At 37.5% G+C, this 20,021-nt stretch overlaps 1 protein-coding gene across 6 annotated transcripts in view; it reads right to left on the bottom strand.

Moving 5' to 3' along the window:
* Nucleotides 1-983: 983 nt before the first annotated feature.
* Nucleotides 984-20,021, bottom strand: part of COL19A1 (collagen type XIX alpha 1 chain) — a 330,919-nt gene continuing 311,881 nt past the window's right edge. For all 6 annotated transcript variants that reach the window (XM_032340380.1, XM_032340381.1, XM_032340382.1 and 3 more), the window contains 3 exons: nt 11,793-11,921; nt 5,112-5,189; nt 984-4,934 (listed from right to left, as the gene is read on the bottom strand). In XM_032340380.1, the coding sequence (XP_032196271.1) occupies nt 4,807-4,934; nt 5,112-5,189; nt 11,793-11,921 (335 nt within the window). In that variant the 3' untranslated portion in view covers nt 984-4,806. The remainder of the gene's footprint in view (nt 4,935-5,111; nt 5,190-11,792; nt 11,922-20,021) is intronic.

Here is a 20,021-nt window from a genome sequence, read left to right as displayed (position 1 = left end):
ACACACCCTTCTGATGAACTTAATTCTTATTGAAGAACCCCATAAGTTAATATTCACTTTCGACAAATTCATGAAGCAAGTAGCTAACTCCTTGAGTTGTACCATATATCACTCATTATTGTATTATGTGAACACAATGTGTTTTCCATTTAGATTTTCTTAGACTTAGCTTTGGTTTTATAAACCTGCCTTATCTCTGAGGTAAGTTCTTGCTCTCCTGGGTCTGCTTGTCTGAGTGAGCTTTTTTCTGTGCTCAACTGGTTCTTCATTCAGTTTAAACTCACCAGTTAGCCTGGCATGATTTTGTTGAGGAAAATGTTTGGATTATAGCTCTAGCTACCCAACATAGTAAATCTGAAGACATCCATTTGTCTTGTTTCCTGAGTCTCCTAGTAATTAAAAAAAATTAATAGAAATAATGCTACTACTACTGCCAGCCAACTAGTAAATGAATTCAATGGGCTAAGTCACTTAGAAGTATCAAGGCATAAAATATAGAAATTCAGTTCTTTTCTTCATTTCCTCCTCCTAGACGCCTAGGTAGTCTCTGTGAGAGGAAAGTGTATGAAGAGCGGGGAAGAGGGTATATGTCCCTCAACACTAAAGTTCTAAGAAAGAACACTGGGAAGAAAGAACAATGAACACTTATGTGTGTTAAGAAAGTGAACACAGGTAGATGTGGAAAAAAAAATGAACAAAAGCAATGAAAAAATGTGCAAAAGAATTCTGTGAATTCATCAAGAAGACTGAAGAGTATAATTTAAACTAGAAATTATCAATCTCAGGGTATTATTACCTCTGTTAGGAAAATTAAAACGGCAATTTGAAAAATAGTGTTCCTTATCTGTTTTTGTAAATCGTGATATATTTCTAGAAAAATAGAAATGTTATACAAATCTAATTTTTAAATTTAAAAATTTTAAGTACCTTGAATATTATGGAGATTTAGACATTATGTAATTTTATAAATGGTCTACTTCTTGAGATAAGGTTAATGCTTTTTACTTGTCCATCAAAAGAGAATATCCTGTCTGATTAAAAAAAAAAAAAAAGAATATCCTGTCTGAAAGGTAGGATGAATACTTAGGTGTTTTCACGTCAATCACCAAAATATGAGGGTAGCATACAAACTAAAGTTACCAATAGTAAAGGTACAAGTTAAGCAGGTATATAAATCCACTTAAGAAATAAAATGGAAACAGCTAAGGAATCACAGATTATTGTGCCTTATTTGTAAAGATACTTAAAATGAGGAAGAACATAAATTAACAAAAAACAAATTAATAAGAAATTATTTATAAAAGTAAAAAAAAAATAAGTGCAAAGGCAAGGGTCTGATTTAGTTGTCCACTAAACTGTTTCTAGCCTTGTATTTCTGCAAGTCTGTTCAGTTCTTCAGTTTCAAGTCGCTTTAAACACCATCTTGTGGACAAAAGGAGGTATATCACAGGTTCTCAACAGAGGAGAAAGACTGCAGAAAAGCTAAGTCTTATTTAACTCCTAAAACATAGTCATAAAAAAATATTTTATCATCCAAACATCAAATGACATTTTCACAACATATCTTAAGATAATTACTTAAGCTCTGTAAGTGACAAAACTTTAAGTTTCAACAATGCCATGAAATATAGAAATAGCATATGGGATTACTTTAAAGTCATTAATTAAATTACTACAATCACAGAGTGAAAAATTCCAAAGGTTAAGACTGGTTGTGTTTCTCTTATGGTTAGGAAGAAGTGGTTAATATCTTCAACAGGAAAGAACAATGAACAAACTCTTGAATTATTCTTCCTTCTTTAGATTCCAAAGGCTAGGAATATTGATTGAAGTCATATCTTGTTCTTGGCATAGAAAGATTTCTATGTGAAAAGTGTTAACTGATTTTGGTATAAAATGTTAGACCGGAATCCAAACATACTTATATAGGGCAAAGCCAATTTTAATTACTAATTGTCATCATGGCCTATAATTATTCTAAAGTCCAAATAAGAGATAATTCAAGAAATTTGATAATTCTTCTTCCCTGCTGTGGATGCTACTAACATCTACCTGAAAGTAAACAAATGCTTTGGAATGGAATAAAATGCTACAACAGAGTTTGCAACCACCAAATGATGGAGGGGAAAATTTCCCACCCTACTTTGGGGCCTTAATTATCCACTTTTTCAACAGTAAGGGAATTAGACAACTGCCAAATGTCCACTATATTTGGTGTTGTGTTAGCCGGGCCCAGGCTTTCTCTTGGCTCTTGGTTGCAGATCGTGTGAGACATGAACAGATGTTGGAAGGTCAATGTTAAGCAGGCTGAGAGGACCTCACTCCAGGTGGACAAAGTCCCATTTTTCTTCTTATGCCCAAGGCCGATTAAGCCATACACGTCAGTTGTAACAAGTGAGCTTGAATTAATGTACTCTATTTTGTCATTTGCATCATAGAACGTGACGTTCCCCATTCTGCTTTCATCCCCTGAATAAATTCAAATTCTCAGAACAGGAATAAACCAGCCCAGCAATTAATGGAAGTCAGACAAAGAAAGGTTCCTAAATATACAATTGATAAGAAAGGATGCATGACCTATTCTGTGGAATTAAAATGAACAGAAGTTATAAAACAAGAAAATGAACTGAGTCCTTTCATGGATATATAAGACTCAAAGAAAACAAGGAAAAAATGCACTGATCACCAGCAGCAAAGAAGTTCATGAAAACATGAACATGCTAAAATAAGTACTTCTGGACTAGCAAAAAGGCAAAAGGATAAACAACCTAGTAACTAATATTAAAAAATAATCTTTGAAAACATACAAAATGTCTAGCTTCATGAAAAGTTCAAGTAAATTAAGGAGTGGCAGATGAATTGTAAGCTTTCAGAAAATTCAAGAAAATTAAAGTTCAACAAATTAAAACCTCAAGATATACACATAGCACCAGATTTTGGATTTCTGTACATTTTTGGAAGGGATAATTTTTCATTTTACTAAGAAAATGCATATGTATATTCCAATCATTAATCAAAAACACAGCACCATTGTAGGTATTGCACAGGAAAGAAAATTGAAGAAAATCAATTAAAAGTTAAAAACATTAGAAATAAATAAAATAACCTTAGAGGATAAAAGAAACAAACTTGGAATTAAAATATACATCATAATTCAATACGAAATAACTAAATGGTTGTGTGTGTGCACAGCCATGTAGACAGTACCTGACCAGCAGTTCATTCATCTATAAAGAAAACCAGTTCAGCTCACGGGTGCATTTGAACAAAAGCCTCCCTATACAACTCTGTTCACAGCTTGTTCCAATCTCAGTGCGCTTGTTTTTCTAAATTCATTTTCCAATTAACAAATAAAAGCAACCCTTCTAGCCTGTTCAGCCAAACTGGAATCTGTGCTGCTCTTTGAAGAGTCAGGGTCTCCCCATTTCTGCGGCAGGAAGGGCTCTGGGTGGCATGCTCACTGCATCTGTGGGACCCACTGCTTAGATTTCAGCAACACCCTCGTGCCCAATGTTCTAGGAAATCAGTTGTTTTTAACCTCTCAAAATAATGTAGAGCTAGGCAATAAAAATACTTTAGAAAGCAATTGGCCTGGTGATCACTATACTTTTGTTTCCTGCCAGAGGACATGGTCTTCACGGTGCTGAAGTTAGTGCTAACTCTTCCGTCTGAGCGCTACTTGCATATCCTTGGCTGCCCTGGTTCTCCAGAATAACTGTTTCTCCGAAAGAGCTTTTGGGCTTCACCTCCTCAATATGCATCTGCAGACACCACCCATTCATCTTCTAGATCAAGGGGTTTCTTTCCCAGTTGCTACAAATCCCATCCTTTGTTCTGATGGCCAGTTCTTGTCTTACAATCGGAGAGTGATCCAGCTGGAAGGAAAATGGATACCAGGACCCCAAGACCTTGCTAGGCCATTTAAGCTTCAAAGGTACCAAAGAGAGCTTCATGCCTCCACCATCAAACACCTCTGAGGGAAAACTGCCTTCTTTTTCCCAAATGAGAAATTCAATGAAGAGGCTGCAGCGTTGGGCTTTTCTTGTGGAACTCTTGTACAACTGGACTTTGTTCCCCTCTTTTCATGCAGCACATATTCATGCCAGTGGTGATTGCTTTGAACTGAGCTCATAAACAAAATCATTTCAGTCGTTGGCTATGGTGGGTTTTGGGCTCCCTGATAAAATAGCCTCCTGGGTTTTTGTTTTTGTTTTGTTTTGTTTTTTTCCAAAATGAGTTATGAAGTGAAGCTCTTATTGCCTATCTATCTCTCTGCATAAGCAGGATTGACATAGGATGGTGTAAGAATTCTTCAGCTATAAAAGTAGTCAAAAAACATTGAGCAAGAGCAATGCACTATGTCAAAAAAAGTTGAAAGTTTTAGCAATGATGGTAAATTTAAACTCCAAGAAAACTTTAAGTTTGAAACTCTAAAATTCAGAAATCAAAGGCCAAATACAAGTTGATAAGTCCCGAAAATACATCACCATCAGCCTACTCAATCACAAGATGTCATTTCATCTTGAAGAAGAACTAGTGACAAGATTTGCTTGCTTAGTTCATAGAAGATCCTGAACAAAAATCATAGTAATGGTGAAGAAAAACAAATGGAATGAATTTGGGAAAAGCTGAAAATGCTAATATCCCAATTCCTATAGAAAATAGGATTCCAATTGTTGCTTTTAATGTCTGGCCTACCAAAAACAAAAACCAAACAAATGAACAACAACAAAAAAAAGCCACCCACATATCATGAGGGGTTGAGAGTATTAAGATAGCTCAATGTCAAGTCTTCCTCAGGTGTGTTTATTTCCCACCTGTCCGCTGACGGGCATGAGACACAGGATAGAGGCAATCTTCTGGATTACATCTTCCACTAGGTCCTGGGGGGCCCTGGGGACCTGGGGCACCTGGTGAGCCTGGCAAACCCGGAGCTAATGAAATAAAAGACCCCCATCAGAATGCAGATCACATATGGCTCGTCCTCCCTCACTCCAACCAACATGGGTCATTCAACTTCACCTGTAGCAACACATAAGGGCCACAGGCGAGAAGGTGAGGTTCCTGTTTTTAGAGGCTTGCTTGTGTTGTGAAGATAATATCACTATTACCTGAAGTCCCAGGAAGACCTGGACTCCCTGGGAGCCCAATGCCAGGCTCCCCTCTTTCTCCCTTCTGTCCTCGGTAGCCTGAGGGATACATAAAAAGAGAGACACAAGACATAAGAGAGTTCTGTGGCAGCAGAGCACGTGCAAGAATCATGTTCTTAATCCGTATGATTTATGTTATGCCTTCACTTAACCTAAACAGTATATTGGCTATCTGTTTTGCATTATAATCACATTAGGCTTACATATCAAACAGATTAGGTGCGATACACAATGAGGATCCTAGAAATACGCAGCTACCATAAAAGTTCCAACTGGCCAAACTACTGATAGTGAGATTTTTTTGACCCTGAATAACTCAAATTGATCATTCATGTCCTCTGTCAATAGCTATGACAGAGTATGCGAATGCTCTTCAATTGGAATTCTGACTGGAGGCTAGATACAGGGTAAATATAAGAAGCATACTGACAAGAGTTCTTCTTAGTATGAGGATAAGATGATATGACAACAAGGATCTGGACCTTAGTGCAAGAATTAAAGGGAATGAAAGGAACAAAAATTCATGATTTTAATAAATGACAACAAGTGTGTGAGTATATGGAAAGCCATCCATCTCAGAAGTCAGGAGAGGACAAATCAGGTCTTTGTTTAAATTACTGACTGTAAGAACATAACATCCCTTCCGAGGAAAGTTAAACCAACAACCCCATGTTTTAAGAAGGCAGTTTGTAACTCCGAAGGACTAGGTGCTTCAATAATGGTAGAAAGCAAGGAGGCTGAGGGATTCGTTTAAGCTCACTTCATCAATTTAAGATCCTCTAGCCAAAATGAATTAGGTCCAAGATCTGTATACATTTTAAGAAAAAATCATTCTTATCCTTGAATATGTTTGTTGTCACCTCAGTTAGACTAGGGCAGAGTAATTTCTGCTTCTGGGAGCCCTTATCTCTGCTTTTAAAAAGCAAAAAGACAAATACTGTATGATTTCACTTACATGTAGAATCTAAAAAACAAAACAAGTGAATAAATAAACAAACAAAAACAGAATCAGGCCTATAAATTCAGAGAACCAACTGATGGTTCCTAGAGAGGAGGGGGGTGTGGAATGGGGAAAAAGGGTGAAGGGGAGTGGAAGATACAGGCTTCCCCTATGGAATGAGTAAGTCATTCGTTCATCCTTATAAGGGAATAAGAGATGCAGCATAGTGAATATAGTCAGTGATATTATAATAGTGTTGTACGGTGACAGATGGTAGCTGCACTTGTGGTGAGCACAGAATAATGCATAGACTTGTTAATCACTATGTTGTACATCTGAAACTAATGTAACATTGTGTGTCAATGATACTTCTAAAAAAGAGATAAAATTGCAAATAACAAAGTACAAAGTACAAAACACTTTTTATCTGTGTTTTATATACTGGTATCCACCTAAGACTATGTTTGATAAAAAGGTTTTGTGGCTCTAAGAGTTTCATGATGATGTCAAATAGAATTTAATTTCCAACTTTTCATACTTAAACAGCAGCTTAAAGACTATACCTCATCCGAAATGAACAAAGTCATGCAGAAACATGCAAATACACAACAGAGATAATTAGGAGAGTATCTCAGTAGGAGAAGTAGGTCCTAACTTAGCTGTGCCTTTCTGTAAAGGTGTGTTATTATAGCAGAACGTAATTAAGAGGAGAAATTTTAATGTTTTCTATGAGCAGAATGTAAGATGAATATTTTCCCATTGTTGAGAATTAGACATCAGTTTTGGGGTTGCCATCTTCATTTTTACTTGACCATACAGTATATATAATGGAAATAATATCAGCAATGAGATCACTTTTTTTACTTTGGAGGTGTGACCTGATCATAAATGTGAAAACAGTGGGGAAAAAAGCATACACATTCAAGAAATATTTTGAGGTGCATATTGGAAGTATGTCCAGGGAGAAATTTTCACACATTTATAAAACTGTTAACAGATATCCAATATAGTCCTAGATTTTAGAGACAATAGTGGTTTGAACATTGGTATGATAATCAGAAGTTGATACATATTCAATTCAAAATGTTACTGGAATTTCTTTTATATGAGTGACTTTCATTTAACTTGTGTGAACAACAAGGAAAAATGTTTATATTTAGGGTCATTTGAAAGCACCCTTCCAATTCCATTATTTAAACATTTCTGCAGTAAAATAACATTTGTTACATAAGATCTATTTGATAGTTCAGCGTAGGTCCAACAATTATGAAAAATTATAAAATTGACCCTCAAGCTATCTCAGTTAAGTGCTTGAGATCATAGGCTAAAAAATGAGGGACAAAGGAAAAAAGCAAAAGGTGTATGAACTTTCGATTATCAAGTGGATTAATAAGACCGTAACACAACTCCAAATGAAGGCAGTATCTGCTAAAACTAACAAACTCACACTGAGTTCTCAGATTTTAATATAATGCAAAAATTTATTATTCCACATGGATTTCAGTGCACACAGTATCACAAAACAAGAAACAATAATTCTCGTATTTGTAGAATAGGATAACATTTACAATTCTCCTGTCAAATGTAATGACTTATTTGTACAAATTTCTCAGTTCATTAGGTTAATAAATACCCACTATTGCTGTTGAATTGTACAAGCACATGAGAGCCTTTACTCTCAATTTTCTTAATAAGTCTCAAGCTAATTCCTTATGAAGGCTGCCATAGAGCCATAGGGTCTTATTTTATAATTGCTTCACAACAAAACTTCAGATATGAATGCTAATAAAGTCAATAAGAGCTTTCCCATTTACCAGAATTAAGTTTTTCACCCCTTTAGGGGAGGCCTCTCTTGAAATTTGGAAAAAAATAAAAGGCAGGTCTCACATCAATGGACACCTGTCTCCCTGGCCTGTAAGTACGCACAGTGACAGTCTGATACGACCATAGCTTAGGTGGGGAAAGAAAACCACAGCGATGTCCTAATCTACAGCATGTGACTAGTTATGTCCTTGTCATTAAAGAAGCTTGGTGCTTGTTGGAGTGTTTTAGATGGCAGACTTGATGTACTTTCTGTAGACAGATTTCTGTTTTGACCACAGGGATTTATTTTTAAACCGCAAATCGGTGCATCTATCTGTATACTGGACAAAATGGCCACGAAAGGAGTGTTCCTAGCATTTGGGGAGGGACAGTGCTTCCTGTGGGAGCCTGCGACACACCTGACAAGTCGTTCAGCCTCCTCTGTCACAGCTCACTGACGGGCTGCGGCATGCCTCAGTCACGGGGACACAAGTGCCTCCCTTTCCTAAGGCTCGTACTGTGAGACAGCGTGACAGGTCAGATCCCTATCGGTCACATGAATGACCCTATGGGGCACTGGCTTACAGAGAACAGAAGGCTTTCTTTGTTATAAACCAATAACAGCAAAACTTTAGAAGTTCAAAAGTAAGAACCACCATTCCCAATAATGTCCTTTCAAAATGGATGTAGGACTCGTGGAATGACTGGGTCTGTTTTACGCAACTAACTCTACATCTACTCTGTGGGTGGGTTCTTTCTGAAACAGGGCTTTCAAGGGTAGCCTCTGCTCTTCAGAAGTTTCAGAGGTGGAGAATCAGTTGTGTTTGGAAAAAGTTTAAATAAAGTTCTTTCTCATAAAACTCGCCCAAGAGAATCAGGTCTGTTGGGAAGATCCGCCTCGCTCATGTATATATGGAAACCAGCTGCATTATGACACTGGGCTTCTTTGATCCTAGTGTGGCACCTTCCTGCTCACCCCCGCTGCACAAGCCATCGGAACCTACGCTGCAGATCCAGGGTGGGAAAGAACACTGAAGAAAGTTCTCTCACTGCACCGAGGGAAGGCAATAATAAGAAACCCACGGGATGGCTAAAATATAAAGTTGTCTGGAAATGCTTTGGAATTTGAAAAAGACATCAACAATCACCCCCTTTGGGACTTCAGGGAAAATGCAAATGAAGTGTCTCAACTCTGAATCACAGGGGTTTCTCTTTTCACGGCCAGAAGACCAGGCCACTGAAAGAGGATCCAAGTTTTCAGATTGTCAGAATCTTGGAAGGAGCCGGACCTCCCTTTCTCAACTAGGATTGAGTGCTGATACTAGTCTCACATCAACGTTCTCATCACTCTCTGCACGGCTCCTGCTTCTCAGGATCGCACAGAAAACTTATAAAGCCCCTTTAAATTTCTGTCCTGCTCCTCATAAGATAATAAAGGACTCCTTCTATAATACACATTTCAATATAAACCACTTTTTAAATGAAAGTGGATTTCTTTCCTAATAAACTGGGGAAAAAAGTCTCTTGGGAATTTCAGAAGAGCCACCATCCAACAGAACCTGAGAGTGGGCAGGATGTGCTGTGCCAGGCTCGGTGCCCACACTTTCTTTCCCTTTCTGTACTGCTTTTCTCACTTCAATCTCTTCTCAAATTCAATCATGTTGTGTCACGAAGAGGACTAATTCAGCCAACAGCGTCTGACGTCTGCTATGGACACTAGGGTAACAGTTTTTATATGCGTTTTGTTTCTTTCTTTTGGAGAAAACTTTTAAGGCAGGCGGAGCAAAACGTGGAGCCTATATGCGTAACTTCATCTTCTGAACACTTCCTATCTGTTTCTATACCACAGACAACCCCTTCAATGATTTGTGAACTCTTGGAGAGGCACCAAAAATCAAATAGCAGCCTCTTGTCTTCTTTTGTCCAGCAAGATTTCTTGGTGGTTTTATCAGGATAGCGTGACTACAGGCAAATATTCCTTAAAAATAGACTCCATTTTATGTAGGTGTTTATGTTTCCATAGCCTTTCTGGCAAATTTAACAAATACTAGAAAGGAGCTATCATATGAAAGTTGAAGAGACAGCTGAGTTAGAGTCAAAGATATGTTTGTTAGAAACTCCACAGTGGGACAAAATTTTGTCAATTTTAGCATATGTGCTGCTGGAGTGAGCACAAGCTTTGTCAATTTTACCAAACATCGGTTTTTAAAAAAATCACATAGGGAAGTCTTTCTAGTTCAAGAATTGAGTCAAAAAGTCTCGTCAGGGAGTAGAAGTAGTCTGGAAGGTTTCTTAAGCAAATGGATAAAACCCACAGAAATCTTCCACAAAACGGAAGATAAATTGAGTGGTGAATAGGCTTTTTCCAGAAGATTCACTAACATGGCTGTCTTGGCATTGCCTCTGACTGAGAGCCTTCCAGATGGGCCTTCCCTACATGGGAGGGAGATTGGAGACTGGAGTCTATGTGGATAGGCGACTCCAGTTCCAGAAATATTTTCCTTGATAATCCTGATTTTCCCACTGTTCTTGTCTTCTTCAAACAGCTATTTGAAGCATCAGTCCATATGTTTTCTGCTATGGGTGTTAACAGTTCTTAACCTTCATGTGGTTTGAGGCATCATCCCTCTTTAGATGAGCCTTCAAGCTCTTTGTTCTAGATTCATAGATTCCCAACTTCAGAACAGACCCAACTCTCGAAAGGTAATAATTAACTACCTTCTACACAACAGTGTACACACAGAGGTTATATCTGTTTCTACACATTTTCCTCCAGCTATCAGCCAAACACCTCTATGATCTTAGGGAAGGGAAGAATATACTGTTTAGTTTAGATGAACTAGAATGATGTTTCTGTTGTTCTACATCGTACTAACCAAACCGATAGCCTTGTCAGCTGTGACTGAAGGGTAAGACTCTAACAGACCCTGTGACTGGAGATGGTTGTTCTTTCAGATGAGGAAGGGCCAGTTAGTCACTTGGGTACTTCCTATGGAAAATCAGGCTCATGTTACAGAGAAGCAGTAGGAAGACAGGGAACTAGTGAAAGAAAAAGAATCCTCTGCATAGATGGTATTTTTGATTGTATTCTCATGCAATTTTGATGTTCACTCTCTGTTTTCTCCTTTATACAACCTTTTGATTATTTCAAGGAAGACCCTTGAACTCCTCAGTGGTAATACATGAAAAGGAATTTTCCTGGTTTTATTTTTCATGCCACGTACTTACTGGATTTAGTATTTCTTTGTCAGAGTCGTGAATCCTCTAAACCAGGGTCTAATTGGTTTCTCTGCTGATTGCGAACCAGATTTCTAGAAAATGGCTTTGCTGGCTTAATTTTGTCAGGCTATGCTCAAATTCATGTCTTCTGTCAAGCTGTCATCAGTGGAACAATAATTTTTTGCCAATTTAAGTAAGGTTTTGCTTTAAAACTTTTAGAAACCATATGGGGAAGAATTCTAAAATTTCTCAAAATTTTACTCGGACATAAATCACGACTATAGTGGCATCTCTTAAAATTCTTTCCTCGGCTTTTTCAGGATAGTAAGATGGATACTAAAATGATTCTTTTTTTGTCGAACTTACATCAACAGAGAGGCATACACAACTCTGATTCCCACAAAATGATGACATATAAGCCATTATTGTTGCAATTATTTTTAAAACAAGTATTATTAAAATACATTTAGACTGCCATGTAATTGTTAGCTAGTTTTAAGCTTGCAGATGTCATAGCTAAAAATAAACTTCCAGAATGTTTCAAATATGGACAAGATATTCTATATTAAGTCATATATATGTGTGTGTATATATATATACAAATACATATGTATATGCCTATATATTTGCTTTAACTGTGATTAGCATGTTCTAAACAGGTATTATCCCTGAAGACTTACCTTGGGGCCCAGGGTCTCCTGGCGGCCCAGGTAATCCATCCTTTCCTGGTGGACCAGGCCTTCCATGAGCCTGAGCAGCCAGCATTGCCGCTGGCAGCTTGAGCTGCGATAGGAACACAGCCATCCTCTCTTTATTTATGAAAGAAAAAATAATACATCATGTAATAGAATTATTTTTACTTCAACATTTTTCAAAAATTTTTACATGAAATTCAACAAGAAAACACTACTTGGTTTTCAGTTGAAGCATATTTAATTTACTAACTGGCCTCTCTCCCAAGAGAGTTTTCTTACTGATTGGTTAAACAAAATGCAGTGTATAAAGTTGTCTGAATATAAATGCCAACCACCTGTGCTTATCAGAGGGTCTGAGTATTTTCAGTGCTTCAGAGATATAGCAAGTCTACTGGACAGAACACTAGCCTGGAATCTAATGATTTATGGAGAGGATTTTAGGTTTCTACTAAAAGATGGTTTTAATAGGGGAGCCTGGGTGGCTCAGTGGGTTAAAGCCTCTGCCTTCAGCTCAGGTCATGATCCCAGGGTCCTGGGATGGAGCCCCGCATCGGGCTCTCTGCTCAGCAGAGAGCCTGCTTCCCCCTCTCTCTCTCTGCCTGCCTCTCTGCCTACTTGTGACCTCTCTCTCTCTCTCTGTCAAATAAATAAAAAATATCTTAAAAAAAAAAGACGGTTTTAATAATAAATTTAAGCCACTTTCCAGCAATGTTGTAAATGTGTGTGGTCATTTAAAATATGTTTCAATGATTCTTGGAAGACTAAAAAAAGAAAAAATGAAATAAAGGAAGTAAAAGAAAAATATGTTTACCAAGTCTTTGACATTCTCTTCCAAATGGAATTGGGTGATGCCTAGTTCTATTCTTGAGTGTGGGCTGGAGTTACTTTTCATTTCAAATGAATCGAAAAAAAGCAGAATTGACAGTGTGCAAATAAGGAAGCTAAGTCATAAAAAGTTCTGTGCCATCCTGGCTGCTCTCTCTCAGATGCTCATTTTGGAGAAAGCCAGCTGCTGTACAGTGAGGACATTTAAAAAGTCCCATAGAGAGGCCCGCATGGGGATGAACTGAGGCCACTGTCAACTTGATTCACGTGTGTGAGCTTGAAGAGGATCTTCTGGCCCCAGTCGAGCCTTCAGATGACTGCAGCCCCTTCAGATGACGTCCTAACTGGAACTTTGTTGTACACTTTGAACCAGAAACACAAAATTAAGCAAGACTTCAAGTCCCTGACCCACAGGAAATGTGAGTTAATAAATGTTTGTTGTTTTAAGAAGTTTTGAGGTGTTTTCTTATGTAACAATATGTAACATAAGTTACATGTTTTCTTATGTAATATAACATATGTTTTCTTACATAACAATATGTAACTCATATAGTATGTGACACTTTATATCCTTGAATAAAACTGCATTACTAATAGATTATTTTTATTTAAAAAAATGATCATTGATTCCATATTCATTAATTTCACTGTTTAATTTCTATACTGGGAAAATACTGTACTTTGTCAACAACTAAATTTTGCTTTTATTTATTTATTATTATTACTATTTAAGATTTTCTTTACTTATTTTACAGAGAGAGAGGAGAGAGAGAGAGCACAAGCAGGGGAGGGCAGCAGAAGGAGAGGGAGATTTAGCCTCTCCTTCAAGGAAGAAGCTGGGAGCCCAATGTGGGATTCAATCTCAGGACCCTGGGAACAGGACCTGAGCCAAAGGCAACCACTTAACTGACTGAGCCACCCAGGTGCCCCAAATTTTGCTTTTTAAAAAGAGTCTTATTATACACCCTCAATATTATTCTTTTTTTCTGGTTTGAATCCCAGTTAGTTCCATTATTCAGTCATGGTTTTAGTAGGGAGTATGTCTAATTTGGTCAAAGAAAAAAATTCAGCATTGGTGCCAAAGAGCATGCTCTCACTGAATTCTAATTGTAGACACAGTGAAAACAATAAAGTATCTACACATTTCCGTGAACCTGAAGAAAACACTGAAACAAAGAACACACAAGTTAAGAGAAGTTGACAAATTACTGAGAACATTTAGAAATGTCAATAAAAATAGCAAAATCTTTTGCAGGTGTTGAGTGATGTGACCTTTATGAATTGAATACTTCCCCCCAAAGCAATGTTGCCTTCCTAAAGAACATATCATTGACATTTGTCCTTTAGTTCATTCACCAAACTGCCTGGAGCCTAACACTATTATCTGGGTCCTAAAGAAAGAACTTAGGAAGGGAAGCAAGGACTGATTAAAGGGGCTTCTATAAGGTGAGCTCAGTCATTTGGCCATGAAAGTATCATTATAGGTGGTCTTGGTGTCATGCAACTATTAATACTTTATTTAGAGACTTATTAATAAATCAATAATGCTTTTGGATGAAAGTGAGTATATTACAGAACATCAGTGCATCAGTAACTCATGAAATTGAAAGGATCTGGAAACTGAGGAAGTTCAAAGAAAACGGAAATATGAAAATATAAATGAGAATTTTCACTCTAAAATAAATGAAGTGTTCTTGTGCAGGAATCCCAGAGAAAGCCTGAAAGAGATTATCATCCTGTGCTATTCTCCATGCTTTATAAGTCCCATATGTTGTAAAGATTATCTGCTGATAAATTTTATCTTATGACTAAAAACTTGTTCCATAATATAAGACATCCTTCTTGGAATTGCTCTTTTGAGTAATCATTCCAAGATTGTACTTATTACTATTGACTTCTCAGTTATAAATTCTACATTGGTCATCGTCCAGTTCAATTTTTCCTGAAAACCATATTCAATTCTTTACTACCCTAGTAATTAATTTTAGTGAAATCACTAATGCAAATTAATCCAAAGCCCATTATAAATGCAATCTATCATAGGATTCTTTATTTAAACTTGATTGGTTTGTTTATATTTTATATATCTCACATTTAACAAATAGAATAGGCATAATTGGATTTAAAACAGAAACTAGAGCAGGGCAAATCCTTAGCATGACCAAGGATATTCACTGCGGTGTTTCTTTCTTTTTTTTTCTTTTTTTAAGATTTTATTTATTTATTTGTCAGAGAGATTGGGGGGGGGCAGGAGAGCACAAGCAAGGGGAACAGCAGGCAGAGAGAGAAGCAGGCTCCCCACTGAGCAGGGAGCCTGATGTGGGACTGAGATCATGACCTGAGCCAAAGGCAGCCGGTTAACCAACAGAGCCACCCAGGCATCCCTTTCTTTTCTTTTCATATATTTTCTTCAAAAAACAAATTCAAATGATTTCATTTTTAAAACTAATTTACACCCAATTTTTCAAGGATACATACAGTGTGTAAGAAAAAAATAATTCTTTAAAGAATTGAGCATGGGTTTTGCGCAGACAAATCTTCCAGAAAATGTTCTTACTGAATTAAATTAGTGTGTACTTTGTAGGTAAGACCAAATGACAGCAACATTCTGGAAACTATAGCTGTCAATTAGAAAAATCAAAGGCCAAATTGTAAAGACCCTGTGAAAAGTCACTCCAATTTTCTCCAGCCTCTTTACTCACTTGGGCTCATTCGGTTGAACTGTCAAGGCACATTTCACTTAAGCAGATATGTGTGTTTTACAGCCTTCTGTAAAGAGCAAATTATCCCCTAGTAAAACCCATTTTTCAATAGGCTTTTGATAAAAAATTTGTTTAAAAAATGTAGGCCCTTATGCTGTTTGAGAAAGTAAAACAAACTTATTTTCAAATAGAATTATTAAGGGAAAAACACTAACAAACATGGGCTATTAGGTATAATTATCCAAGGAGCAATCAGTCTATACTCCTTTTCTCAAATAATAAAGCAAATAGAATGGAAGCATCACATCCACAAGATGTGAGTCTCTGGATGCAGACTGATTGACAGGGATTGGAGAAGACCAAGGAGGATTTGATGACTCATCCCCAGGGTGATATTAAATTACAGGCCTTCATGCAAAACTTCTTATCCACCTGGGATATGTTTGGTTGATGTTCATACATTTGTTTCCAATAACTAAATACATAAGACAAGTTTGTAATCAGTATATGGTTAAAGTTTTGCAAATCATTATATTGAATGTAGATATCTCTTTATTATATGAAATTGTTAACTGGTGTTTTACAAACTAATAGGAAATTCAATTCAAAACTCTATTATTTGTTGTTTTGCACTTAAAAGAGATATATATTTCAGTACAACTTTCCTTTTTTTAAAATTTATTTGAGAGAAAGAGAACCCACGAGAGCAGCTGTGCAAGTGGGGGAGGGGCAAAAGGTAGGAGAGAGAATCTCGAAGCAGACTTCCCACTGAGCACAGAGCCAAGGAAGGGCTTGATCTCACCACCCATGAGATCAGAGCCCGAGCTGAAATCAAGAGTCAGATGCTCAACTGACTAAGGCAGCCAGGGGCCCCAGTATAATTTTTATTAATTTGAGATATATCTCTTTGATTACCTTCAGTGTCTAAACACAAATATTCACAGTACAGATTTTTTCCTCTTTAAGGTATGAATTGAATTTATAAGTAATTTGCTTTAGGTGGTTTTAATATTTTTAGTAAAACAGAATTCTTTTAGATAATTACTTCTAGCTATAAATTATCTGGGTTTAAGATATACTCAGAAATAATCATTTAGCAAAAGGATAATTACTTCTTCTGAACCTTACTCTAATGTTCTATAATTTAAAATAATATGTTTTTGAGACTCTAAATAAATTATAAAGACCTGTATTCTTTATTACTTTTCCTCTGTTTTCAGGGAACTTTGGTTAATTAAACCATTTTTGGCTATGCTTTCTAATGAGGCAGAAAATTGAAGAGTTCAGATAGGAGCTTACATAAACCATATACACATATTACATCTGCCAATGTAAACCCAGAGCAGCCATTTCGACAAATAAGACCAATAACTTGCCTTCTTGAGAGAATGGGCTCATCAATTTAATGCAGACATTAATATTAATGTGTTGATAAACTATATTATGTGGAGAATGAAGGGGCATTTGGACCTCATTGAGCCCATGTCTATCTTCTATTTCACAGAAAGAACTTATAAATGTTTTCAAACAAAGGAATTCATTATTTTCTCCTAACGTCCATTCAAATGTTTAATTGCCCATTTTCTTGGTACAGCTTCAACTTTTCTTTTGTTACTCTATGATGGAAACAGAAAGCAGTCAATGAGCATTTCCCTTGGGAAATCAGTCATCTACTTGATACTACTGTTACCTCTTAGCCTTCAGGTTAAATAACTTTTGCTCATAGGTTTGGTAATCTGTTTTGCAAATCACTTTTTGGCTTCACTATTCAAGGGCTTTTCCATACATCTCTTAAACGTGGAAATCAAAATTAGATACGATTGTCTCCTAAGGGGCAGGAAATATCAGGAGGGCAATTTCCTTTCATATATTTAAATAATTACTCTCTAGTTTCATTTTTAACTGTGAGTTGCACAGTATCATTTGGTGGATTCATATTCATTTTGTGGTTCATCATAACCCAAAGGTTGTTACTGCTGTTATTTTATTTCTGATCTAATCCTCTGCCACATTTGTAAGCATACTGCTTTGAAATGTTACTGTGGGTGAAGATAGTGGATGAAACACATGCATCTGACTCCCTGTAAAGCAATAGTAAGATTTGTCTTCAAGGCATAAAAGCATAAGAATGGGGAGAATATGAAAGAAGATAACACGTCAAAATTTTGGAAGCTGAGAACCAGATGGCTGAGTGACAGATGACTTAGCAGACTCAGGAAAACCAAATCTTTATTCTAGAAACTGACAACCAACCTGTTCTAAACCCCCAAATCCTTAAAAGGCTCAGGGATTGGCAATGCACATTACTTAAGGAAGAGTGGTAGAGGAGGGGAACTAAAATCAAAAGAATTAGTTGAAAACCTGTTTAAGAAGTAGTCTTAGAATGGCAAAAATTGACAACGCAAGAAACAATAAATGTTGGAGAGGCTTAGAGAAAGAAAAACCGAAGAAACTGTTGGTGGGAATGCAAATTGGTAGAGTTACTTTGGAAAACTGTGTGGAGGTTCCTCCAAAAATTAAAAGTAGAGCCACCCAGGGTGCCTTGGTGGCTCAGTGGGTTAAGCCTCCACCTTCAGTTCAGGTCATGAACTCAGGGCCCTGGGATTGAGGCCTGCATCCAGATTTCTGCTCAATGGGGAGCGTGCTTCCCCCTCTGTCTCTGCCTGCCTCTCTGCCTACTTGTGATCTCTCTCTCTCTCTCTGTGTGTCAAATAAATAAATCTTAAAAAAAAAAAAATAGAGCTACCCTATGACCCAGCAATTGCATTACTGGGTATTTATCCCCAAAATACAGATGTAGTGAAAAGAAGGGCCATATGTACCCCAATGTTCATAGCAGCAATGGCCACAATGGCCAAACTGTGGAAAGAGCTGAGATGCCCTTCAGCTGATAATGGATGCAGAAGATGTGGTTCATATACACAAAGGAATATTACTCAGCCATCAGAAAGGATGAATACCCAACTTTTGCATCAACATGGATGGGAGTGGAGAGATTATACTGAGTGAAATAGGTTAAGCAGAGAGAGTCAACTATCATATGGTTTCACTTATTTGCAGAATAGCATGAAGGACATTAGGAGAAGGAAGGGAAAAATGAAGGGGGGTTGGAAACTGGAGGGGGAGATGAGCCATGAGAGACTCTGGACCATGAGAAGCAAACTGAGGGTTTTAGGGGGGAAGGCGGTGGGGGGCCAGGTGAGCCTGGTGATGGGTATTAAGGAGGGCACATATTGCATGGAGCGCTGGGTCTTATATTCAAACACTGAATCATGGAACACTACATACAGCAAAAACTAATGATGTACTGTAGGGTGACTAACATAACATTAAAAAAAAAAAAAAGAAGTAGTAGTCTGAGAAATTTCTTTCTCTATACAGCTAGGTAGCTGTATAGAGAAACCTAGCAGAAAAAACCCTGAAGGTTTATTATCTGAAAAAGTTAAATAGATCATGTGTACCCTGGGGGGCCTCCAGATCCCACTGCATCTTGGGCTTCCCTAACTGAAAACAAGAAGAATAAATGAGCTCTCATTTTCAGTTGTATTCTCCTACTTTGCTCTCCAAATGCTGGTAGCCATGCAGGATATGGAAGCGCTTCCTTTGGGGAATCTGGCCAGAGGAAAGACTTAAAGGCACTGAAATTGAATTCTTCTCAGTTAAAAAGAGCAGTAGGACTACCCTACAGTGAAGCTCATGGTTGGTGAGTCCCACCATTCACTCATAACTTTCAAGTGGGTTTTTAGAACTTACTCTATTGTATGAACAAACATCCAAGGATTACTGGCACTAAGGAAATCCTATAAGCTGAACAATAGACCCAAACAAAGAAACAGAAAGGGGCAAATTGAAAGAAAGAGAGGCTATGCTGTGCAAAATATTTAAAAGGTATATGTATATCTTCCAGATGTGTATCTATGAGATGCAGTGTATATATATGATGCATATACATACACACATGTAAATGCACTTCTTAGTTGTTGATATGCAAGAGAGGTGTTACACTTGAAACAAGAGAGCCTGATAATATGTATTCATGCATAGTCATATACATATGAAATATATGTATGGAAAATGGAGAAAACATAGATAAAGGGGCATTCCTGGACATTGGTTCTGGAGGCAGAAATACTGCTCAGGGACATGGAGCCCTAAACTTCCTGTCTTCCCACAGTCGCAGTTGGTTCCAAGTTTGTCTCCAGAACCAAGAGAGCAGGATACATGTCCACATTCCTGCACAGGTTGGCAAATTCTTGTGTGTTGATGGAAATCTCCAAGTATAATAGGGTGGTATCATAGCAAGAATTAAGCTTCTCAGATAAAGTTAGTTAATTTGTGGGGGTAGCTGAAAAGCCCTCATAAAGCCAAAAGAGCCTAAGCTGAGACGCACGGCATCTTGCACCACCCTGCGGTCACCTTATTTGCACAATGATTTGCCCTGTTGGCTAATCAAATAGGGAATTTAATTTAACTTTGGATTAGGTGTATATTTGTCCATTGTGATCTAGCAGAAACCCAGACTTGGGGTTGGTAGGAAAGCACCTTCTTCCACCAAGGGTGGGTTTGAGATGGGGGCATCGGGCTGCTGAAGGAGGGCTTGGTGGCCTGAGGCAGAGCCCGAAGTGTTAGATCTGTGGGAAGGGACCGCCTGAGCATCCGTAAAAGGAGCTGGAGAGCCCAGGTTTGG

This window comes from Mustela erminea, chromosome 4 (genome assembly GCF_009829155.1).
Source record: "Mustela erminea isolate mMusErm1 chromosome 4, mMusErm1.Pri, whole genome shotgun sequence".
Taxonomy (NCBI): domain Eukaryota; kingdom Metazoa; phylum Chordata; class Mammalia; order Carnivora; family Mustelidae; genus Mustela; species Mustela erminea.
Note: the sequence above shows the minus strand (reverse complement) of the source record. Positions and strands in the feature narration are given on the sequence as shown.